Raw genomic sequence first — 25628 nt, forward strand, 5'->3', positions numbered from 1 at the left:
GGTGTGAGACAAGGGAATGATTTCACACTGACAGGGCAGGGTTAGATGGGATACTGGAACAAAATTCTTCTGAGGGTGGGGAGGCCTTGGCACAGGGTGCCCAGAGAAGCTGTGGCTGCCTCATCCCTGGAAGTGTCGAAGGCCAGGTTGGATGGGGCTTGGAGCAACCTGGGATAGTGGAAGGTGTCCCTGCCCATGGTGGGAAGGGGAAGGGGTGGAACTGGATGGTCTTTGAAATAGTGAGACCATGGTTATGGAGCTGTGCAGTCCCAACTGCATCTCCTCCTTAGCAAGAAACTAATGTGCAAGGACCTGTTTTAATTCTGCTCTTCCCTAATGCTCCTGTTGAGGAAACTTCTTATGCCTTTAGTTAAGACAGAAATACTCCTGGAGAGTTCTGGAAAAAGAAAATATTTCACAGAACTGATACACCATTGAAATCCTCATCTTTTTTAAAGTTCACTGAGGTAAGTTGCTAGGAATAGCAATGTTTTTGGCCTTTCTAGCCTGAGCTCCTGCACTTTAAATGCATTTGAGCTCAGCATTCTGAATCCAAGAAGGGACTTTTGCTACCTGTCCTTCCAGAAGCTCCTGGTTTAGAGTCCCCACCTCAGCAGTTGCACCTTCAAGAGAGATCCTGAGCTGCAGGTTCAGCACAAGCAACTAAAGGATCATTCACTCACCAGCCCACAAACTTTAAGCGAAGGCTCTTGCTCACTGTGGGGTAAAAAGCATTCAAGTTCCACAAAGGCAGCTCTGCCACCTCCTCCACACCATCCCCACTTTGGATGGAGAGCTCTTGGTACAGGGTGAGCTGAGAGCCAGAGTCCTGGAAAACTGAGTAACTTGACCCTGGGATGGTGGGCCCAGGAATGGGGATGGTGAGCTCAGGAATAAGAGGCTGAGAGAGTTTTATACCAAGATGCTATTTACTTTGAACAGTCATATTCAGTATAACATGTCTAATCAATCCACATGGATACACCTACAACAGGTAATTAAAAAAAATAATAAATGAAGACACTAATAAATTAAGTACATTTAACTTAGTTGGGACAATGGTCTTCGTGTCACCGGTGGCAAAGGCTGGATCTGCAGTTACTCCTCTAGGATGCAAATGCCAAGCAAGAAAATCCCTCTGGATTCCCCCTCCCTTCAGTCCTCATCCTGCATATGCTTGAGACCATAACTGAACACCCATGCTGGCCTCTGTCCTTCCCACTGTTCCATGGAATCTCCACATTCCTCCATCCTCACAGCATGCAACACTTTCCTTTTGCTTTCATTGCTTCACTGCATTGTTCCTTCTGTTAGTACACAAACATTTTTCTATCTAATATAAATCAGTCCCCACAGCCCACCAAAGCCACGTCCAACAGCATCTTGTGGCACTTAGCATCTGTCAGTCCTTCTGTGGAGGCACCCAAAAGTGACAGCATTACAAAAGAGACCAAGCTGCAAACATTTCAGATTTAATACAGAAATTTAATAGTCCACAGACACTAATGCTCCATCTGGAATCCAGTGACTTTTACACCTTCATGAGAAACAGAAGCTGGATCCCACTCTGAACCGAAATAGAGGATGAGGGATTTTCAGAAGTCTTTGCATGACAAAAGCACAAGCAACAGTGACTTTCAGAGGCTTGTTCTCCTACAGTGCTTAAATGCCTTGAAAACAACACCCACACCAGAGTGGAGAATGTTTGCCATCCTGTGCCTTACTTAACTCCTACTAGAGGATAAAGAAACTGGAGCTGTGATATGAGAATAGTGATTGAGTTCAGAGGACAAACCATGCACCCCTCTGCACCAATCCACCAACACCTTGACAGCTCAGCAGAGACTCAGTCTTCCTTCTTCCCTGGAAAACCGCTGCCTTGGCAGCTCCCGAGGACAGAGCTGTTCTGGGAGAGCTGCAGTGTCTTTTCACAAAGAGCCAACACATGATGTGTTCTTGTGTGTCTGAGGCAGCTGTGCCAGCTGATGGTTCCAGCAGCAGGATGGGTTTTGCCACCAGCCCCACAGAGCAGCCGGGACAGGGGGTGTCTGGAAGCCCTGGCACCCGCTGCTCCCAGCCAGCTACACTACTGGAAGCTGCTGGTTTTCTCCCATGTGTGCTGATCATCCAGTCAAAATGTAAAAAGAGGATGGCACCTGCCTTCAGGGCAGGTGAAAGTGTCACTGTACAGGTACAGTGGAACCCTTCCACGATGTGTGCACACTGGAGCACTGCTGTTGTTGGGGTCTCTCTAAGTAGGTTCAGCTGGAACAGACTTGACCGTCTCTTCCACACCACTGGGAACGGATGTGATCTCTGTCTGCAGCCCCCTCACTCCCACTTTCCATACTGGGGGAAACGAGCCTCCTGGGTCTTTGCTTTGTCAACTCCAAAGACTCCTGTTCCCACCTGCTTCTTTTGTCGGTGTTGCCAGCAGAGATCCAGCTCTGCCTCACATCAGTCTGTCTGAGTGTCCTCCTTGGGAAGCAGCAGGCTCGACCTGGCCGGGGAGCTGGTGGCTCTTTTGATCACCTCCATCCACCTGCCAAGAAAAGACATGAGAAATGCTTAACCCTCACTCACAGGTAATCTTATCCTTTGTTATGAGCTGTACCCCTTTCCCAAACCTCCCAAAACAGCCATTTTCTTTCTTTAACAAGTCTTCTGGAAAATGAACTCTTCAAAGCTTGAGATGTGGTAAATACCCTGCAGAATGTGCCTGTCCAAGTCTACAGTGCTCTGAGCTCCAGAGAACTCTCACAAGAGCTCACTGTGTTCTCAGTGTTATCAAGGATGACAAGCTGACAATAATTATTGCTTTTCTTAACAATAAATTAGGAAATAGGTAACAGCCTTGCTCTTGTGGAAGAAAGCAAAGCAACAGTGAAAAAAGCAAGACAAATCCACTGTGAACTGGATATTTTTCCCTTGAAATCCCTGCATGAGCCCAGTGCATTAAAGAGCACAACTTCTGGCTCAGGTAGCTGATACCTCAGCTGTTCACAAGTGTGTGACACTCTCCCAAGGAAGGGGAACATGTGACACCTCAGTCAAACCACATTCCAAAACAACCAATACAACCCTGCATGGCAGGACCAAGTACAGGGTTCTCAACCGTGGCAGCGGCCTCAGGGGAGACAAAGAGTTACATTGTCCCACCCCAAACCCCTTGTGAAGGGCGACCCAGGTGCTCTGATTGGGTTTGAGTCCCTGGGGGGTTCTCCCTTGCTGTGTTTCTAATGGTTCCTGACCCTGAGCTCCACCCTCAAAGGTGGGGACCCTCAAGAGTTCTGTCCCTCAAAAACCCCTGCTGTGCCTCTGTCCGGGGCTCTCTGTTCTGGACCTGACTTTGTTCCCATGCTGAATAAATGGTTTCATGAACGAGAGCCCGTCTCGTTGGTGTTTAATGCTGGTCCCCAGAATCCTGCTGCTTCCCTGGACAAGATCCTGAAGTTGCTAGCCGCAACACTCAACATAGCAGCAGAGTTTTGTACGTGGTGCATTTCACACACAGTTTGGACCCTCTGCAGAAGCCCCTAAGAGCAATTATTTGTAATTATAGAGGATAATAATAAAATGTAATTACAGAGAAACCAGACAAGTGAAAGGGAACCCTGCACTTGTTACTCTCAGCCTTGTGTTGTAACTTCTGCTCCTGGAGATGGAAGATAAAAACCAAAAAACTCTTTATAGAACCTGGAAATCTGACTCCCAAGAGCTGGTGGGGCCACAGCCCTTCCCCTCCCTCATTCCTCCTTAGCTCCAAGGAAGCCCCAGATTCCTGGGGCTCACACAGCTCACAGCTCTAGGTGTATCCCCAGCTCTCCCACACACAGAGGAGGGTTCTGTCAGAGGAGGGAACTCCAAATACCAGGAGGAGGGAATGTTATTCCTGAAAATTTGCTGGAAGATCACTCAGACTAGGAGGAAAGAGAGGGTGGGATGACCAACCACTGAATTTAGAGCAGGTTATAAGCCAAGACACAGAAAACAGAAAATTACCTCTCAAAGGTGTATTTGCTCTCAGCCCTGAAGAAATACACGTGGGACTTGAACTGCAGCTTGAAGACATAATCCTTCTGAATCCCATCTGCCTCCACAGGACAGCTGACTATGTAGCCAAGCAGGGGGAGGCTGGCCAGGGGATAATCATCCTGCAAGAGACCCAAGAGCACAGCCCTGAGTGCAAGGCACCCCAGCCATGCAGCCCGTGTAGCACAGGTGAGGGCTGTGCACTCTTGTTCAGGAGACAACAGGAGAACTCTTCTGCAAGGCCACCATCAGCTTATAATTAAACCTTCCCCCAACTCCTTTCATTTATTTTATAGTTATTTGCTTCTGCTCCTCAGCCCACTGCTGCCTCCTGGGCTCCCTCCTCCTTCTCTGCACCCTTTCTATGGAACTTGAAGCAAGCACAGGTCTGACAAAAAAGGTAAAGTAACTCTCACAAAAGAAATGTGCCCTCAAGGCAAGAAGCCAGAATAACCCAATTACTGGGTTAATAAGCACAGTTTATTTGGTTAATAAGATGAAAAGATTGCACTGCACCATGGTTCATTATCAAGCAGTTGCTGAACGCACCAGCACAGAGAAGTGGGCAAAGAAGATAAAAATGCTGCTGTCTCACGCACATCCTTCAGTCACTGCATGAGGAGAAGTTTCCCCCTTACCCACAGAAGGTCAGTACTGTCTGAACTGGAAATTCTGATTAAGTTGCACAAGAAGTGCCCAGAGCCTTTCAGAGACCAGCTTCATTATGAACTACCTCCTCTTCCCCTTGCTGATCTCCTTCAAACAGCAGGGATTTGCCCCTGGAGCTGAAAGTCAAGGATCCCCAGGTCCCACCCAACACCCTGACCATCATCCCCTCAAACACCTGCCCACCTGGTGTGTCTTGTAGAAGAACAAGCAGAAGTTGGTGAAGACGACCCACAGTTTCTGCCAGCCATTGCTGTTCTTGAACTTCCTCAGCAAGTACCCAGAGAGCTGGTTCTGGCACAGAAGGAAAAGAAGACTGCCATGAAATCGCAGGTTGCCATCCTGCTGCAGGTGAGCAGCCCAGCACTGCTCCTGCGCTTGCTCCCTGCTGTCAAAGGCCTCCCAGCCATGCTGACAGCCACCAGGGCCCATCCCTTTCAGCCACCCTTTCTCACATGCAGAAAACCCATGTGGAACACACTGTGTGAGAAGGGAAATAAAGCAGGAGAGGAAACAGAGGACTGCAGAGCTGAGAGATAAACAACACATGGCAGCTACATGAAGCAAAGCTGGTGTGGAAGGGGGCTGCAGGGAGGGGAACACCACTGCCTTGGAGTCAGCCAGTAGGATAGGGAAACCTATGGCATGACAATGCAGGAATTCTGTAATTTGAGAAAATGACATTCAACATTTGAGAAAAAGAAAGGTATCTGGCAGATTTACAGAGAAAACCATTTTTTGAGGCATAAATAGGAAGAAATCTTGTCTTAACAAGGCAATGGTACACGTCTGCCTCTGAGGATGAGGATCTTCACATGAGCAGTTAGAAGCAGGACATTTTCCTGGGAATCCCATGGCTCCTCCCCAACAGCACAAAATGTGAGAGGCATCTTTACCTGGATCATGCACAAGTAATCAGACAGGGAAAGGCTCTGGTTCCGGTACCAACAAACATGGGTGATTGTGTTGGGCCGTTGGGCCTGGCCCAGCAAATAGCGAGGAGGAAGCTCTGGAGAAACAGCAAGAGAGCAGAAAACTGAGCAGAGAAAGGGGGAGAGAAAAACAGAACATTAGGGTGAGAGGAGTGATGCAAGAAAGGTGGCTGTCAAAGGAAAATGGATGGTGAAAAAAATGATGGTGTTAGAACATGGAACAGATCAGAGTGAGAGCGAGTGCAAGAACTCATACATTCAATCCCAGAACCTGTAGCAGGATGGGCTTGTTATCCATGCACAGAACTGTGAACTGGTGTCTTTCCCAAGGTGTCAGCAGGGAAAGGCCCGTCCCCTCCAACAGAAATCACAAGAGAAGCCAGCTCATGTGCCCCATGTCTGTACCTCAAGCCCAGGTCACATCTACAGCACTTCCCTCACCAAGCTGATCAACACGGTCTCTCTATCAGAAAAACACAGGAGCTCCGGTGCCCAACCTTTTAACTCCAGTTAAGCAAGTGCCTCAAGAGCAGAGCAGGACAGGCAGGCACAGACACAGGCTGCAGCCCCCTGCCCCACTGCTTTTGTCAGGTTAGTGACTTCCTTTTTCTCTCCATGTTATTTACGTCCTTCCAACTTCTGGAACTCTTCCAAGCATGCCAATCTCCAGGAAGGTGTCCTACCCTGCCAAAGTGCCTAAAGTAAAACTGTAGAGTTGGTGCAAGCAGTGTAAGGAGTGCTGAGCTGATCAGTCTGGAAATCCACAGGATTCAGTGCCCAAATGTGCCACCAATGCTTCCTTGCACTGTGAGTCACAGCAAGACCAGAGGTACCAGTGGCTCATAGAACCCCAAAAAGGTTTGGGTTGAAAGGGACCTTAGAGATCATCTGGTCCCAACCTCTGCCATGGGCAGAGACACCTTCCACTCAACCAGGTTGCTCAGATTCCCATCCAGCCTGGCCTTGAACACCTCCATGGGCACATAACAAACATCTCTGCTCAGCATAAAATGATGCTGCCATAAAAAGACACTTGGATGTTCAGTCCTGTCCGCAAGGGGAAGACAGAAAATTCCAACTGAATTTCCTCTTAATTCTGGGTGCAGTACAGCAGCTAACCAGAGCTCAGTACAGCACAGCCAGTCTCTAAAGGAAAATATCATGGTTAGAGAACTTATAATCATAGAACCATTAAGGCTGGAAAAGACCTCCAAATCATCAACCTTTGACCAAATCCCACTGAACAATTTGGTCAAGTGCTACATCCACATATTCTTTGAACATTTCCAGGGACAGTGACCCCACCACTGCCCTGGGCAGCCTGTTTCAATGCTTAACCACTTTTTCCGTGAAGAAATTCTTTTTGCTTCCCAACCTGAACCTCCACTGTGCAGCTTAAGGTCATTCCCTCTGGTCCTGCCCCTTGTTCCCTGGGAGCAGACCCCCACCTGGCTGCACCCTCTTTTCAGGGAGTTGTGCAGAGCCAGAAGGTCCCCCCTGAGCCTTCTTTTCTCCAGGCTGAGCCCCACCAGGTGCTCCAGACCCTGCCCCAGCTCCACTGTCACTCTCTGGACACACTCCAGCCCCTCAATGTCCTTCTTGTTGTGAGGGGCCCAAAACTGACCCCAGCATTTGAGGCACATCAGCAGTGCCCAGCACAGGGGATGCTCAGTCCTCTGGCAAGAATAGTGAAACCCAAAGGAGCGATTCAGTCCAAGGATATCCTGGGTTTCCTTTAAACCTTCCCTGCTTTGGTCCCGCTGCAGAAGCAAAGCCCTGCTGCACAGGGAACGGAGCGTGAGTACGGACACACAGACAGGTGCAGAGAGGACAGCATGCAGTGGTGTTGGATGGCCCAAGCTCTCCCTGGACACAGAACCACTGCCAAGGCCAAATGGGAGATGGAGGCCAAGGCAGGATGGACAGAGTGGGGCCAGAGCTGCGCCCTCGGTACCTCGACGGCCACACTGTGGTCGGTCATGGAGACGCTGGTGTTGCGGTACCAGCACACGTGCATGGTTGTGTTGGCACGGTGGTGGCTCTGCCTGTCCAGGGAGCTACGAGAGGAGTGAATGTCATCTTCGGACTCCTGTTCTAAAGAGACCTCATCAGAGGATCCTGGGGGAGGAGAATTGGGTGGTGATTGAAGAAAACCGTGCAATACAAAAATGCAAGAGAAGCTGGGATTCCTGAGAAAGGTGATTTTCTCTTGCCATGGTGCAGTTTTAAGTATGTCAAGCTCAACTGGTTACACAGCTCCAACAACCACTCTAAGCATATCAGTCTGGGTTTCATGACCCACTTCTGCCTGGGGCAGCTGACTCTCAGGATCAAAGGACCGTTTGGGTTGGAAGGGACCTTAAAAATCATCTGGTGCCAACCCCTTGCCATGGGCCAGGGGCACCTTCCACTAGAATAAAAGTACAGAGTGGTTTGAGACGGTGCTGTGTCAAACAAACAAAAATGACTACACTTCATCTTGAGTCAACGAACAGAACTGAGCTCTCCAAGAAAAAATACTCCATGTTTCAGCACAGCCATAAAACCACCAGACAGGCACAGGAATACTGGGCTGTAAAAGCTGACCTCCAGAAATGCTACATTTTGGACAAAAAAATTCACCACATGGTTAAATTGAGAAAAATCTATGTAAAGAGTGACTAAACACCTTATATTATCAAATTAACAACTCTGCAATGGGAGAATCTCTGCTGCATTTAAAGCTACCTTGAACATCAGTCTAGGAAGGCAAGCATATCTCTTTTGATTAAAACCAAAGCCCAATTAATTCTCCATTATCATATGAACTATAAAAATATGTCATTTATGTCATCAAACTCACTAAAGGAAAAGCAGAAAGGACAGGACAACTTCTGCTTTTCAAGGAGGCAGGGAACACCACTTACTGTTGGAGCGGTTGCACACAGAGTTTTCCAGAAGCATCTCAGATTTCTCAGTAGATTTCTTGGCCATTTCAATTGCCACATTTAGGTCTTCCATCCACTTGCCCATCTCCAGGCGGGTACTGCAAGGGAAGCAGTGGGAATGGGGATCTGCCAGCCCAGAGCTGTGCCTGTGTGCTGAAGGCACAGGTCACTGCCCAAAACAAGGGACAGAATCCTTCCATTAGATAAATAAAACCAAATTTAGAATTCCTCCAAAGCAGGAGCTTTCCAGAGAGGAAACTGACCTCATACAGCCTCCACCTCTACATACAAGCCTTGAAACAAGACTAAACTAACAACTAAACACTTGGACTTCACAGAAAATATAATGAACAGACAGCTGGCAGGGCTCAGAAGAGGAATTCTGGAGATGGAGGATATGAGCCATGATTTTTTTGAAGGATAAATGGCAACCTGAAGCAGAGCCCATATTTTAAAGGGCATCTGGGATGTACCTGATATCACAAGCAAATAAAACCCAGAGTGCAGAAGGGGAAGATTCCTTCCCCCCTCCCAGGATCCACTACAAGGTGAGACCTTCACAGCCCTTCAAGGTGTACCTGTATCCATGGGGATGCAACAGTGGAAGGTTTGGCTTTAGACACACCAAAACATTTCTTTGTTTCGGTAACCATCTCTTTTTTCTGAAAGTTTTTAATTTAGACTGAAAATTCCACATGTGGTCTAAGCCTAGCAGCAATTTTATTTTTGGCAGGTAACCTTGGAGCTATTTAAAGTCATGACAAGGTAAAAATTCTATTTATTTTTCCAAATGTAATAATCTTTCAAGCACTTTATGACTCATAGCTGCTGAGAAGTGGTTGATCTTAAAAAAAAGTTGCATTCTCAGGTGCTAGGTTGGAATTTAAAAAAATACATCTGCATACCAAATGTATTGACTCCTGTGCCATTACACATTTGATTTCTAAATATACTGTAGTAGTTATTTTTCAAGAACAGGTCATCAAGCAGTAAAAACCCCTGTGATTTAAGGCTGAGATTTAGTGCTCCCACCCCGCATTGTTTGCATTCCCGATTCCTGCTGCCTTTTCACAGCAGACTTGCAGAAAGACAAACTCCTAAAGCTGATCCTGACACCAGGTGTAGGAGACATCCTAATTACAAAAAGGCACCAAACTCACTGTACAGGGGTAATTTAGGCTGAAAAGAGATTGTTTTTATTTCCAAGTCAGCCTTTAATTTTCCCTCTCCCCAGCTTCCTCCATGAGATTCTGCAGGAACTCTCCCCTCCTCTCAGCAATTTGAATGTTCTAAACTTTAATTCTTTTGAGTCTCTAAAATATTTCTGTTTAGATTTTGTCTCCTGAAGTGGTTTGAAGGATGACACTGGAAACTCCCAAATAAACAAAAACAATGGCAACCTTGTTGCTACTGTTTGTGTTTTGGGTCAGAAAGAAACACAGAATCACAGGATGGTTTGGGTGGGAAGAGAACTTAAAGCTCATCTCATCCTACCCCATGAGGGCAGAGACACCTTCAACTATCCCAGCTTGCTCCAGGCCCTGTCCAAGCTGGCCTTGGACATTTCCAGGGATGGGACAGCCACATCATTGCTCCTCTGGGCACCCTGTGCCAGGGCCTCAGCACCCTCACAGGGAAAAATTCCTTCCCAGTATCCCATCTATCCCTGCCCTCTGGCAGTGGGGATCCATTCCCCCTTGTCTTATCCCTACAGGCCCCTGTCCAAAGCCTTTTTACATCTTCCTTGTTGGCTCCTTCAGGCACTGCAAAGCCACAGTGAGCTCACCCCAAAGTTTCTCTTCAGGCTGAACAATCCCAACTCTCCCAGCCTTTCCTCCCAGCAGAGCTGCTCCATCCCTCTGCTCATCCTGGTGACCCCTCTGGACTCTCTCCAGCAGCTCCACGTCCTCCCTGTGCTGGGCCCCAGGGCTGGGGCAGCTCTGCAGGAGGGGTCTCACCTGAGCACAGGGGCACAGGGGCAGAATCCCAGTCCCTTTCCTGCTGCCCATGCTGGGGATCAGCCCGAGATAAACTATTCTTTCCCAAAATTCAACACTGAAATAGGAGCTGTGAAGAGTCCTGGGCTAATTTTGAGGTCCAGAGGATGCATGAAATACCCCTCTGGCTCTGCACCACTTGAGCAGTAACTTTCTGGAGAAGGAATCCCTCAAAGTCACAGGAAAACTAGGATTACCTGGCTGCCACCACTATGGTTTTCTGTGCAGAATAGATTGTGAAGCAGTGTGGGACAGACCATTCATTCTCACTCTCCTCCACCTGCAGGAAAAGAAAAGATTATTTCTTATCAGTGCTCAGTCACCAACAAATACTAAAACTGTCATGTGCTGGCTGGGACTGGAGGCAAACAGGATTCCAACCTGGTAGCAGGAAGTGCAGAACAGCAACTCTTTGATGAATACCACTTACTTTCAAGTCTATTTTGGCTCTATATGAAAATCTATGGTGTGTTTCTACTGCAGGAGCACAACAGGGCAAGGAAAGGAAGGGGCAGGAGCAGATTTGGCTCATTACTTACCGGAGGGTCGAGCACTATCAGCTGCAAACCAAAGACAGAAAGAACAATCCTGTTAGAAAAGGTGTGGGGAGGCAGAAGGATTGAGTACATGCCGGGGTGTGTGCAGGGGGACAAAACAGCAGGGTAAATAAATCCCTGTTTCCAGATCAGCCTCTCACAGCAGTGCGAAAATGGGAAACAGGGTGTGCTCCAGCTGTTTTGCTAATGTGGAAGGAACAGACTCCTCACCTGCAGATAAAGAAAGCTCTGTTTGACACACTCAAGGTCCAATTGCTGCTGAGACAGACCTTGGAGCAATTTGTGGCCTTGGTCCTTGTGCCCTGAAGGATTTCCTCAACCTGTCTTAGGCAAAGCCATTTCCTTAACCCTGTGATGCAACATGGAGCCACTTACCAACATGCCATGCAGAGAGAGGTGTCCGTGGATTTTGAACTGATTTGTCCCTGTGACCCCTTTGCTTGTGTACAGTAACATATCTGAGAACTGGAAAGGCAGGAAGAGAACAATCAGTGTTCTGAAAGCAGCAGGCAGGGCCAAGGATTTTTTGACATCTCCTTAAAAATCTGTTGTTTAAAGGCCACTGTAGATACATGAAAAATGTGATTTCTCAGTCAGTTTGGCCAACTAGCCTTCAAACCTCTCTTTTGTTTACTTATAAGAGAGGAAATTCATTTTTTAAATTCTGTTACAACTCTGTGCCATTATGGAACCAAGAGAGTAGTGCCACAGCCACACTCTCTAAAAGCATTGCTCAGAGTGAGTTTTCAGTTTCAGTTTTCATGTTCTTGTGCTGATTTTCAGCACAAGAACATGAAAACACACTTCCTCAACAACTCTCTCTTGAAGACTTTGGGTTTATAAAAATCAGAAGCAGCACCCACCAGAAAGAACATCCGCTGCTGTAAGCCCTTCTTAGTGAGCTTGTACAAGCAACCTTCCCGGATAAACTCCTGCAGTGGAAAAGAAAAAGTTAGATAACGTTTGATCCTTCCTGACTTGAGGGAATTTTATTTTCATCCCAGAGTACACAGATGTTGATTGGTGCCCATCAATGATCACTAACAGATTTCTCAGAGGCCCAGTGACACTTTCCTATCTTTTTTGTGACATGGATCAGCTCCTTGCAGCAGCCAGCATTTAAATCAGTGAAGGAAGAGAAGAGAAAGGAGTAGAATTCCTGTTGGACACCAGCAGTTCACCTATCACACTTACATCCCACTGTAGTGACTGCCATAGCATCCCCAAAGCACATGTGATGCTCCTGTATTTATGCCCAGTACATCTATCAAAAACAAATAAACAAAAAACCAGGCAGGAACTGCACAAACTCCTGTAATGCAGAGGCACCCACACCGCTTTAGCCCAGTGCTGTGGCTCTTGCCATCCCTCCATTCTCTGAGTTTGCACCAGGCAGACACAAGCAGAGCTGGGAGTGGATTTCCAGTAGGACACACCACTCACACACAGAGCACCATACCCCAGCATACCCAGAATCTGTACTGGAAACACAAAACTGCAGCCAGAGTTTAAGCAGAAGCATTTCTGATATATTCCTCAGAATATCACCAAGGTGATGATCCCATCATCCATGGCATTCACTAAGAGACAGTTTCATGAAGCCTTTACAGCTTTCCCATAGACTGGGGGGGCAGCGATGGCAAATCCATGCTTCAAAGGATGGAAATAAAACCAATAGAGTCTCTAAACACCAAGCAGAGGCACTTACCCTGCCAGGTGCTGTGAGATTGTCTATCCCAATCAGGTCATGCTGCAGCTCTGTAAGCTTCTGGAAATTTTCCAGGCGGATGAGGCTGTGCTGTAGCTGTGAGGTCATTTCTGTGACTTCCTTCAGCGCATCTGTGAGGAGAACAGCAGCAATGGGAGCAGAGCACAGCAACCCAGGCCACCCATTTCACCCCTGGAAAACTGAATGTGAAATTCAGATCTCAAATTTATAGCAAATTTTAGAAAAGAATGGTTCATATGGAAGGGAACTACAACAATCACCCAGTCCAACTGCCAATTTCTTTAAGTGTATTTTAGAGTAGGGTAAATAAAGCAAGCAACTTCACAGCATTTCCTATGCTTCTGGAAATTGTTGTCAATCTCACATTTAAAAGTGTTACCATGTAGCTGAAAGTAAATTAAAAAAATCAAACTATTTCTGCCAAAGATTATTTTGTCATGAATGGAATTTACTACACACACTTCTGTTTCTACAAATCAAGCATTTTTTTGGTCACATTTTTACATCTAAATGACAAAAAGTTTGTAAAAAAACCTACTCTTTTATTTCCCCCTGCTAGGAGACAAGAAAAGGACCAATTTTCCAGCTTTGGTTGAAGCACTGGGATCCATCATGAGAAAATCACTTCCTGGAATGCCAGGAAAAAGAAGCACTTACATTGAATTTATGGACATAATTGAACATAAGTGAACCTAAGTATTCAGAGGCCAGGTTGGACGAGGCTCTGAGTATCCTGGTCTAGTAAAAGTATCCCTGTCCATGGTGGAAGGGGAATGAGTTGCGTTTTAAGGTCCCTTTCAACCCAAACCATTCTGGTCTTCTCTGATTCCATAACTCTTGTCTTCCCAGGGCTCAGAGTTTTGGATGCCCATGGAAAGGGGTGTGGCTGGGTGCTCACTCACTCCGGCAGTCGGCGAAGTCGTGGTGCTCTGCTGTGTAGTGCTTGCACAGCCTCCCCAGGATCAGCTTGTAGTGCATCAGTCTCTGGATGGGTTTGAGCAGGAAGGTGTTGAGTGGCAGGTAGCAAACCTTCTGCAGCTCAAACTCCTTATAAACCATCTCCAGCTTCTTGAGGCGTTTGGTTGCTTTCTCCAGTTCCGTCAGGACCTCGTCGTGCTTCTGCAGGTAACTGGTGAACTCCTGTGGAATTGGACAAAAAGTTACTTAGATCACAGGAAAACAGTCTTTCATAATTAAAGGAAGTGGCAGGCAGCTCCCAGTCAAGGTCAAAGTAGGTGTCTGTGTGCCATTGTTTCCTGCTGGGAATACTAATGCTGGTGGTGGAAACAGCAGTCCCCCACTCCTGCACTCCCATTCAAGCCACTGGTTTTAATTAAATAATTATTCCACTATTGCAGCACTAATGTAACTGTCCCACATAGGCACTCTGCTCCAAATAAAGTTGACTTCATTTCAGAAGAAATTATTCTGCCTTTAAAAAATATGCATATTTTTAAATTAAATAACCTTGTGAATCAAGGTCTCAATAGGAGAGGTAAATAAATTTCGTTTTTTGCTGAATAACCAACAAGCACCTTTTCTCAAGGTAAATGCAGGTAACTAAATAAGCAACAGTGATACAAAACCTTCCTGCAATTATTTTACTGTTTTCCTTTTAAATTGCTTCTCAGCAATAACTGTTTGCAAGTTACTTCAAGACTGACTGAAAAAGGATATGTTTAGATGAGATATTGGAAAGAAATTCTTCCCTGTGAGAAAGATGTCAGCCACTAGAATCTGATAGTTCATGGCTTAAATATTGTTAGGAAACTTTTGCCTCTTATGGCAAAACTGTATAAAGAAGCTACAGCCTCAGAAGTCCAGCCCTTCCTGAAGATGCCTGACTGGAACTTTGGACTGTTAGTTGAGATGCCTTGATAAGATAAAGGGAATGTTATTACTCAATAATCATTTAGGTCTAGGGAGAAGTAAACAAGGGAGAGAGAAAAGAATGCATGCCCAAGAAAGCCAAACCCAGCAGAAAATCATTGCTGGCTGGGTTTGGGTGGGGGAGGACATAGGCAAAGAGCCCAGGTTTGCACAGAACCCCAGAACAAAGGGGAGAGGAGAAGAGTTTTGGGTGTGCAGCAAAACCTCCGGTCAGAGACAGTGAACACCCATCCTCCCTTGTACAAACTGCATCAGCTGCAAAACCCCCCCAACCCTGGGAAGGCCACATCCATGGGACATGCATGTGGGAGGGGGTGGCATAATCCATCAAAGACCCCTGCAAAGTGCTCCCCAGACTTATTCCTGTGGCTTTGCACCACAAGACTGCACGTGATGCAAAGTGATTCAGTCTGCTGCAACACACTGTGTAAAACTTGCCCCCCCTCTAGGAGAGATTCCTGGGCACCTGGCCTGCGCATATATTAATTCATTGGATTCTATGTTTTTTTTTCTCACCACCAAGAAGAGCAGCTGGACAGGATCATCAGGACGCTCGTAGGATGCATGGAGTGGTGACATTTGATATTTTCTTTAATCTGTCTCTGTTCCTCTCTTTCTGTCCCCCCACCTCTTTTCTATTTCTTCTTCTTCCTTCTCTCTCTCTCTCTGATATTTACTATTAAACAAAGCCCATACTATTGACTTTGGCATACAGTTTCATTCGCACCTTAATGAAAGCAGAGGCATTTCTAATAATTTCTAATAATTTTATGAACCAGATTGTAACAGGTGGTGAGGCCCTGGCACAGGGTGCTCAGAGAAGCTGTGGCTGCCCCTGGATCCCTGGAAGTGTCCAAGACCAGGCTGGACAGAGCGTGGAGCAACCTGGGATAGTGGAAGGTGTCCCTGCCCATGGCAGGGGGTGGAATGAGAAGGGCTTTAAGGTCCCTTCCAACCCAAATCCTCCTGGGATTCTGTGATTAATGGAAATATTAACCCTGAGCACTGATCCTTTACAAATCAAAACACCTCAATAATCCCCAAATTCCATGTTTTGAATCCTGTATCTACCTTCAGAGTGCGCATGTTCCTGAGCATGACATCTCCGATGCGCTGGTACTCCCCTTTCACGTGAGCATTGGTTCTGCCTTCCCTGGAACACAGGGAGGAAAGAAGAAGGCAACACATATGGGGGATCAAGAAATTTCTGTTTTCTCCCTCCATCTTTCCTTGTAATTCAGGACATAATCTTTAGCCATTTGGCATTCCTATTTCACTGTTCAAATTGAAAATTTGGTACATTAAATATGGATCCTCTACAAAACAGCAAACACAAAGACATGTTTAAAAAACTGAGAAAGGACTAGAAAGGAACTTGTGTGAAGGTGTGATAGAGAGTTTTAAGTTTCAGACCTCCACATAAATGTCATAACACGACCCCACCTGATTCTGTGAATTTATTTTTGTTCATACTTTGCTCATGTTGACCACCTCCTTTTGAAAGGTAGTTATACTGTAATATATAACATGTCACCTCAGGAGAAAATAATACAAAGTTGAAAAGACTAAAAACATCATCTGTGAAATAAACTGCATTGCAAGAACCACACTTCCACCTCAATCACAAAAATGTTTCCTAGATTTTCATCTGGACATTCATTAATTGGGAGGTGTGGAAAAAACACACACATCATCTTTTTGATCTTGTGCTCCTTCCTTTTTCTAAGTCTTGAGAGACACTGTCAGATTATATCAACAATTGATGATCTTCAAGGTGTTTTCCAACCTAAATGATTCTGTGATTACAAAACCCTCGGTCTGGTGCACAAGTCATACAACTACAGGATATTATTATACTGGAAAATGGGCTTTAATACTTTTTAGTAATTTTTCAATAGCATTAATATAATAAAAGATTTCTCCTTGCTTCTAATAATGCAGAAACACCAACTGTAGTCTGGTTTTGACGTGAGGATGTAGAAAAAGGTCCCCCTGCTCGCTTACCAGAGTGAGAGCCTTTGTTCAATCTCCTTCAGAAAGCCTCGATGGAACTCATAGATGGGGTCTATGTTGGAGAAGAGCAGTGTCATCAGACCGTCTGGCATGGCATTCTCCTTGATCACAGCACTGCGGAACCACTGCCAGAAAACCAGAAATTCTCATCAATTTCTCTGTTTCAATGTTAGTAAGAAATTCAATGTTAGTAAGAAAATTCCTGCTCCTGCAGCGATGGGGAATGAGAAAGTATTAATGGGGAAACAGCAAGAAGGAAGAAGAAATATTTAGGGAAGACATAATTTGTGAAAAATTAAAAGATGGGATTTTTTTCTTTGCCAGATATTTTCGCACTATATTGGGTACAGTGAGCCACTAGGACACAGATTCTCTTGTGAGTTGAACAGGAGAGCTCCTAAGGTTTATTACCTTAGATCTTCTTTTATAGACTGATATGTGAAAGTCCAGAAAGGTTGGTTAGTGAGCTAAGACATCACCATCATTGGTCATTGGGGTACACCACCCCTTGACCTTCTCTTGCAAGAAAACAAGAAAGTGACAACACTTGCAAGGCTGTTTTCTGTCTCTGAGGATTGTTTTAATTCCTCCTTATGATTTCCCAGGCAAGTCTGAGAAAGTTATGCAGCCTGCTTTTCCACAGGCACTGTGTTCCCTGCTTGCTGCTGGCATTTAGCATCTATAACATATGAGGAAGATGAGGCTCATGGCTGGCTCTAGGCACAAGCTGGTTCCTGAATGCAATGGTAGGATGGTTGGGGACAGCTGAGTGACAATCAGTTACCCAGTGGCTGCCCCAGCTGCTTCCACTTCCACACAGATAAAACTGCTGTCATAGGCCTGGAGCCCTGCGCAAGTCCCTCAGCTGAAGACATCTCGTTGCAGGTCACACTCCACACTTTATCGCTTCCCCGCTTTCTGGCAGGGACGGGGATATTATAAAAATCCTCTGAGATTTTTCTGAGGTATTCCCCCTTCTGTTAGGAGAAGTTCTGGGAAGCCTGTAGGAGGAATTGGAGTGAGATGGTGCTCAATGAGCTTGCAGAGAACACCTCCACTGAGGCCATGCAGTGTTAAGGGACTCAAGCTTTTCTTTGATGAGATTAAAACAACAGCTTATAGAATGGCAACAGTCACAGTGCTCAAACATGGAGCTCATGAACAAAAAAGCTCTTTTAGAAGCACATGAACTGGAAATGCATGCTGCCCTCCAAACCTGGAGTCACTTGTCTATTCTGGGTGAAAGGAGGAGGCAGAAACAGAAGCAACAAAAAAGAAAAATCTCTTCAAACCCCCACAGGTTCAATGGCCTTTGCAGCTGTCATCCGCTCACAGATCCAAAGGCACAAGGAAAAAAGCTTCCCAAGGAAAACCACAGAGAAGACAGCCAGGTTATAAGCAGAGGTGGCAAATATCACTGAAACTGAATGCAAAACGTTTTTAGGCTTTCCTTGTTCACAGTTTTTAGACCAAAAGTCATCAGCATGGCACAGGATGTAGCTGCTGGAGCAAACAATGGAAGTCCAGAGGAAGTATCTGCTCTCCCACAGAAGGAGCTACAGAACAAGGAAGGGGACAGCTACTTGGCTCCTGGATTATGCTACATCACAAGAAGAAATTCCAAGTTTTTCCAACTTAACAATCACAAATCTGTTAAAAAAGGGAAAAGAAATAAAGTCAAACCCACTTACTACAGTAATAACCTCCAGGTCCTTTAAATAGGTGCGTTCTGTGGCAAGGATCTCCTTTGCTATGAAGTACGCCTTGTCGGTGGGGTAGCGCTGAAAGGACACACAGCCATCAGTAAATACTGAAACACAAACCTCTATTTCCTACTGGCCATCAGCCCAAACCTCACAGCCACTTCCCCTTGCTGTGTGCAAATGGAGCAGCTCATTACCAACAGGACATCTCTTTATTCGGTATCACATTCTCAAATACTGACTTCACTATAAAATATTCTTTATATTGCAAGAGTACTAAAAATTACTGTCAATTATCATACAATCACAGGTGGTTTAGGTTAGAAAGGACCTTAAAGCTTATCTCATTCCACCCCCTGCTGTGAGCAGGGACACCTTCCACTACACCAGGGTGCTCCAAGCCCAGTCCAGCCTGGCCTTGGACACTTCCATTACATGAACTTCCACCTCAAATCAAGGGAGAACTTTACAGAAACATGGAAACACTTAACCCAAGATTCCTAGATTTTAAACACTTCTCTAACCAAACATAGCCCAACAGATTTGCAAACAGTCCTTTCCCAAAACTGTTTATTTCCACTTACAGCTTTCACTCAAGCTGCTCCTTTGAAGACCATATTAATTAACTAAGAAAAAAAGAAAATCAAACCACAGCAGTTGTTAGCTGCATGATTGCTCTGGGCCACTCTTTAAAGAGAAGACAGAATGGCTATGGAAGAACAAAGGAATGCAGTGGTGGTAAGAGATGTTGTGCAGTTGCAACACAAAATCAGCATTAGCCTGAAAACATGTATTACTAAAAAATATGTAATATTAAGGAATTAGTCACTCTTCAAGGTAAGGAGTTGCTTTTTCTCCTTAGCTCACTATGCTGTGCTGCAGTTCCATGCAAAATGCCACTGAGTTATGTCAAAATTTAGTCTCCTCCATCTCTGCTGCTTTTGAGGGAAAGACTGCTTTGAAAATTCTTTCTTCTGTTTCCTTGTATGTTCTAATTAAAAATTCTCTTTATAGATTCACTTTGAGATGCCTCCAGTGCTGTCAGCACAGCTAATGAGGGCTTCCCCTCAGCAGTTCCTTACATGACAGGAGAGTTTCTGCTATCAGGGATGTTTTTACACAGCTCTGGCTACATCCCCTTCTGGACTATGTCCAGGGTCTTATTGCACCTCTTTGAAATCTTACAGAGCATTAAGGTGTGTGAAAACATGGGAGCATGACTTTTACACAGGCAGGTAGTGATGGGGGAACCTTTTCAAAGACTAAAAACACACCATGGTCATAACCTGTCACTTCTCATAGCCTGCATGAATCGTGTTTTTCTCCACCTCTGAGCATTTCTGCAGGTTTCTGCTTCATTCTCCAGCTGACTGTGTGCTAACCTGGGGTACAAGAGGGCTTTTATTTTCCCAGACACCTCTTCCTTCCTCCCTCCCCAACACATCAGCACTGTTTATTCTCAGAAGTTCCTGCTCTTTCCAAATTGCTTCCTGGTGGAATTTAGTGCCATTAACTTGCTTTTTTTTTCAGTCTTGCACCAGTCCTAACTGCATCCCTTGTGCTGAGTGCTGGCAGCAGCTGCTGGGCAGAGGAGTGGAAAGGCTGTCAGTGCACAGGGGCCCTGCCAAACACCTTCACTGCTGCTCAGGCTCTGCAAGGGGAAAGAAAATCAGCTCATGCCTCAAAACCCAAACACAAGAACTCTCTGAGGTGGCAGTCTCCTTCTAGAGTGCAAAGAAAATATTTCTACAACCACAGCAGGCATCAAGGCAAATATGCTCATTTGGAAAAACTAGTATTTCACCATATAATGTACAAACAATCCCACCTGGAAACCTTCAACACTCACCAGATGCAGCAACCCCAGCTTGTGGGGAGTGAAGAACTCTACTCTGAACTTGTAATGGCCAAAAATGTTTAACTTTTCACTTCAAACACCAGGGTTCAGAAGTGTTAAAAATAACTCTGAGAGGAGGAACTCCCCCAAAAAGCCCCTTTTAAAGTGGGTTGCTACAACCAACCTCCATTATAAAAGGAACAGGGAGAAGTCTACCAGTAAGATGAAAGAAAAGCACAGAGATTTAAAAAGAAAGAAAAAAACCTCATCTTTCTCAAGGTATCAGTACTGGACCAGCAACAGCATGGCAGCAGTGAGCAGACAGCACACATTGTGAGGACTGCAGAGTTTGCAGAACATGCCCTGATTAACCAGGTGGAACTAGAGCAGTATCACCTTCAAATCAGAGCTCTAGTCAGAGAGATAGTGCAAGATTATGTTTTTCTTGTACAACAAAGCTGTAAAGCTCCTGTGAAATGTAACCAATTTAACACTGGTTTCCTCCTGCATCTCTTTCACTTAGAACATTATCTCTGAATAGACATCAAAGCCCTGGAATACTCAGGAGTTGATCAAGCTTAAGATCAATATAATAAAAAGAAGTTCCCTTCTAAGGAGTTTCACTTTCATAAATCAGTTTCAGCCTGAAAGAGAACACAAGCTGCCAAAACACCAGACCTTGCAGAATGTGGCAGAAAGGGCTGGGCTTCAAGTTTAAGTCAGCTAACACAGTCTCTGCTCATAATTTCCAAGCTATAAGGATAAATGACAGGAGTTATTTTTAAAATAACTATGGAAACTAATAGTAGAGTGATCAGCCAAAGCTATAAACTCCACTTCAGAAAGTCTAAATGAGACAGGGAAGCTGCCAGCTGGGTGGGTTGTCTGCAGCTCAGCTCCCAGTTACTGGTTAAACCTTCCTCTCTCTGGCACTTAGATCATGTCTACACCATGGGTGTTTCTCAACAGCATCACAGAAGTGTCTGGAGATGCCCAAGAACATGGTAAAAACACCACAGAGCAGGGGCCTGTGACCTCCTTACTTGAGGATCCTGATCCTGACAGAGGTAGGACAACCAGAGCACTAGGTGGGACAAGCAGAAAAGCTGAAGCAAAAACCACACAAAGTGGTTTCTTCTTTGTGGCTGTTTGGAAAACAGTAGATCCCATTGTGGCTACTGACTCCGTATGGAATGGAGTTTGGACAGTGGAGCTTTCCTTGCACTCTAATGGAAGATCCTGGATCCTTCTCGAGCACCAGAGCCAACAAACCTCTCAGCAAGCAAGGAAAGGAGAGCAGAGAGTCTTCCAGAAAAAACAATCTACTGCTGGAGTGGACTTCTTTATCCTGCTGGAAGAAATGCAGCAAATCCTGAGCTCTACATGGGAGTGAGGAAAACCCCACATGATGTGGGGGAGTGCCTGGTTAAAGTAACCAGTGCTCACTGGTAGGCAGAAAGAAAGCAGCCCAGGCGTGGAGCAGTACCCAGACATGAGCACATGTTGAAGACCCAAAGCTGTTCCTGGTTTGAGACTCACTGGACTTGCAAAAAGTCTGGGGCATTTTTGTCCCCCTCTTTCCAGAAAGTGAGACTCGAGCTTCTGCAAGGCCAGAGCACTGCCCACCACTCTCCAGACAGAAGGGTCAGCTATGGAGAGGACAACTTCAACAGCACTGGCAGCTCTGCTGATGAAAATGATGAAATGGATGTGAGAGAATTCACACTGAGCTCAGGGGTTCAAGGGGAACACCTGAGGACCCCTCTAAAGATCCTGTCATGATCAGAAAGCATGACCTGCAGGAACAACATATGGTGAGATGGACCAATGACACCATGATGAGACTGCATGGGAAGGAAGGAACCCAGGAAACAAACACCTTATACATTAACAAATCAGGATCTCAGAGGATCATTGGGTCCAACTCCCCACTGCTCCCAGACCCAACTGAAAATAAACAATATGACTAGGGGCATCATCCAGATATTCCCTGATCTTTGTTAGGCTTGGTCATGATCACTGCCCTAGGGAACTGCTCCAGGGATCAGCCTCAAGATGAAGAACCTTTCCCAAATATCCAGCCTGAACTCGTTTCCATTCTGGGGTACAAAATGTGGATTTTGAACACAGTTGCCTGATACACTGCTCCTGCTAAAACATAGGGAGGTGGTCCCAGTGGCCATGGCAAGAAGACACAAGATGCCAGGAGGGCACTGGGGACTCCTGCCATAACATCCAACCAACCTTCAGCACTGGAGTTTCACCACAGCCACCACAGAATAAAACACAATTAGCATTCAGCACCCAGCAAGCACAGCTCCTCATCTGGCACCTTCATTGCCCAGCACAGCTCCCACATGGCACCGTTATTGCCCAGCTCTATGATCTTACCTTCCTTTTCATTTCATCATCCTCTTCTATCCTGGCCCCACCAGCATCGCTGAGGACGGGGCTCAGCAGAGGGGATGAGCCCTGAGTGGCTGCATTCAGGTTCACCTGAAAGGCTGGGCTCAAGCCTAGGGGACTCTTCAGCACAAGGGAGGGCAGCTGGGGCTGGTCCACAGGGAGGCCTGGGTGGGAAGACAACGAGAAAATGGAGTGGAAAAGGAGAGAAAATTATTTCAAACATAGTGTAAATAACATGATTATCCACTGTTACAGCAAACCAGCATTGCAATCTCAATTATTTTTAAAAAGAGAAAAGAGAAAGAGCAAAAAGGCATACAAATCCAAAGGCTTCAGTGTGTATCTCACAGTACAGGGAGTGTTCCCTGCATCCCAGGGGCTATAGGGCAGTGCAGTAAGGACAGACACAGCAACAGCCACAGCTAAGGGAAGGATAAATTGCTTATTGTCAAGGAAAAATGCTGCTGAGTAGCAGCATAGTTCACAACACAGGGTTATACTGCAGGGACAGGAATACAGCTTTTAATTTTTGCTTTCAATATAAGAGTTACTTTTCAACACAGGAAAAAGCTAGGACAAATTATTCCATGATTTGCCACTCCAGAAGACAAAGTATGTTAGAAGTATATTCAGAAATATATTTTAACTTATTATTATTTTTTTATTTTATTTAATTTTTTTTTGTGGACTCTTTCCAGATTTCTGACACATCACAGTAAATTTAAGCCTTCTCTTTCCAGCTTTTTTGGACTAAAGGAAGGTGACAGATACACTACACCCACAGAATTCCTCCTAACCTCACATATTATTTTTCTGATATTCCCTGTCATAAATAATTGAGTTTTTTCCTATCAGTCAACTAAACAGCTATCAGCACTTAAGCAACTACAACTTAAACACCTTCCCAAGCCTCCCCAGCAGGATTTGTTGCGTCATAAATGCTAAACCACCCACTTAAAGAAAAATGGGGAAATCAACAGCCGACCCCAAACTGCCAAATCATCATTTCCCAGACTATTAAGAAATCACTGCAAAAAAAAAATACTGCTTTAAAAATATCAGCCCTCACAGATATCCAGTATCTCCTCACACCATCATGGGTGCTGCAGGAGGAGTTGGGAGCTTTCGATTCCCAGCTGTTCAGGCTTGGAAAGCACACCCAGGGCGAGGCAGCCCCAGCCTGTAATTCCATATGGACAAACGCAGGAAGCTAAACAGAGCTGCCCTCGTTCACCTGGAAGAGATTCAGATCATCCAGGCTGCTGAGTTAACTATTTGTACACTAGTCCAGCACCAGTTCTGGAGCAGATTTTTGCTTCTCTCTGAGCATTTTGTCCATTCACATTGCTTTTAATATCACCCCAGGAAAGCAACACTAAAAAAAGCATTTGTTTCACCTATCCAGGCACAGGATTCAACTTTGCTTTTAAATGCCAGGAATGCTGAAAAAACAGCTTCCAAACAAATGAGTTTGCAGGGGTGTGGAGTGTCTTTAAGTTCTTGTAATTTAACATGAAGTAGCAACAAATTCCAGAATCTGTAACTTGAATTGCTTCCAGACAGCCTGAAAGCAAATGAAATGTAACTTGCCTTGTAACAAACCACCCTGCTTTTTTGATTGGGTTGTTCTACCTTTTATCTCTCCCAACAGAAGATGGCCAGTAAATTAATTGCAAACATTGAATCTGAAAGCAAGAACCCCTCCCCAAAGCCAGAGTGCCTAATGGAAGTGAGAGGCACATTCACAGAATCATAGGATGGTTTGAGAGCAAAGGGATCTTAAAGGCTGCCCAGTCCCACCCCCTGTCAGGGCCAGGGACACCTTCCCCCCTACACCAGGCTGCTCCAATTCCTGTCCAGCCTGGCCTTGAACACTTCCAGGGATGGGGCAGCCACAGCTTTGGTTGGCAAACTGTGCCAGGGCCTCCCCTCCCTCACATGGAAGAATTTACTCCATCTAAAACTTCCTTCCTTTAGCTTAAGGCCATTCCCTCTTGTCCTGTCACTTCCTTTATTTATTTTTTTTTTATCCTAGAAGAGGCTCTAAGAAGTCACAGAGCAGCTCAAGCTAGCTTTTTGGCTAACATTTGCTTCATGAAATATTTGATGTAAGCTCAGTGCGATGGCAGATGGTATTACAAGTGAGGATTGCAATTTTCATTCTCATAACCCAAGTTTTCTCCGCCAGTGAAGCACAGGAAGACTCCGGGCAAGAAGGTAGGATGTACAGCAATTCCTCATTCTCACTGAGAAGGATGGCAAAGGGAGAAGCTATTTCAACAACTGTTCAATGTAGAAAACTCCTAATTAGGTAGAAATATTGATGTGAAGATCAAAACATGTGAATGATTCCCTTTGACATCAAACCTTGGTACTGCAAGGTCTTCCCTTCCCCACAGGCAGCATCCTCCAGTTATATCAAAATGGATTATTCTTTCAGAGGGATATTTCTGTGTTTGAATATTCTGCATGAAGTGGAAATTTGTTCTCTATAAGTCACACAAGTGTCCCAACTTGGTGTCTGTAAATGCTGTAAGCACAAGCCAGGCCTGCATGCAATGACGTGGGAATTCAATGCTGTAGCCCAGACAGTCAGACATGGCTGAATCCTGTACACAAGAAATTTCTGCCTCCACATCACACACAAATGCACTTAAGGCAACATCCAAAAATGCATCAGTTTGGTATAATATTCCACATATTCAAAGATCTTCAAGTATACTAATACTTCTTAGTCACACCACACAGTTAGAAATGTATCCTTAAGCAAATAAACCCACAGTTTCATAAAGACCAGCATACACCTAATAGAAATAAAAACTAAAAACTAATCAATAAAACATTTCAAAAGCTCTCTAGTATGCAAGAGCACAGCTACAGAATCTGGTGAGAAAACTGAGGATATCCTCCACAGCTACTGTGTAATATTGGTCATGTAG

General features: G+C 45.3%; 1 protein-coding gene and 1 long non-coding RNA gene across 7 annotated transcripts in view; one reads left to right on the top strand and one right to left on the bottom strand.

The window, feature by feature from the left end:
- The first annotated feature begins 140 nt into the window (after positions 1-140).
- LOC117244871 lies at positions 141-1049 on the top strand. The gene is made up of 2 exons (XR_004498753.1): positions 141-467; positions 586-1049. It is a non-coding gene; the product is annotated as an uncharacterized LOC117244871 (long non-coding RNA).
- A 415-nt stretch (positions 1050-1464) lies between these two features.
- Positions 1465-25628, bottom strand: part of FARP2 (FERM, ARH/RhoGEF and pleckstrin domain protein 2) — a 72335-nt gene continuing 48171 nt past the window's right edge. Inside the window, exons 14-27 of one of the 6 annotated variants that reach the window (XM_015637792.2) lie at positions 22675-22853; positions 18435-18524; positions 16735-16868; positions 15802-15883; positions 13743-13980; positions 12820-12950; positions 11975-12043; positions 11487-11576; positions 10752-10834; positions 8537-8655; positions 5595-5707; positions 4885-4992; positions 4003-4154; positions 1465-2542 (exon numbers count right to left, since the gene is read on the bottom strand). In XM_015637792.2, the coding sequence (XP_015493278.1) occupies positions 2458-2542; positions 4003-4154; positions 4885-4992; positions 5595-5707; positions 8537-8655; positions 10752-10834; positions 11487-11576; positions 11975-12043; positions 12820-12950; positions 13743-13980; positions 15802-15883; positions 16735-16868; positions 18435-18524; positions 22675-22853 (1673 nt within the window). In that variant the 3' untranslated portion in view covers positions 1465-2457. Of the gene's footprint in view, positions 2543-4002; positions 4155-4884; positions 4993-5500; positions 5735-7584; positions 7749-8536; positions 8656-10751; positions 10835-11486; positions 11577-11974; positions 12044-12819; positions 12951-13742; positions 13981-15801; positions 15884-16734; positions 16869-18434; positions 18525-22674; positions 22854-25628 lie in introns of those variants that run through there. The other 5 variants (XM_015637791.2, XM_015637793.2, XM_033516782.1 and 2 more) reach the window with 5 other exon arrangements.

Source organism: Parus major, chromosome 9, assembly GCF_001522545.3.
Source record: "Parus major isolate Abel chromosome 9, Parus_major1.1, whole genome shotgun sequence".
NCBI classification, from domain to species: Eukaryota; Metazoa; Chordata; class Aves; order Passeriformes; family Paridae; genus Parus; species Parus major.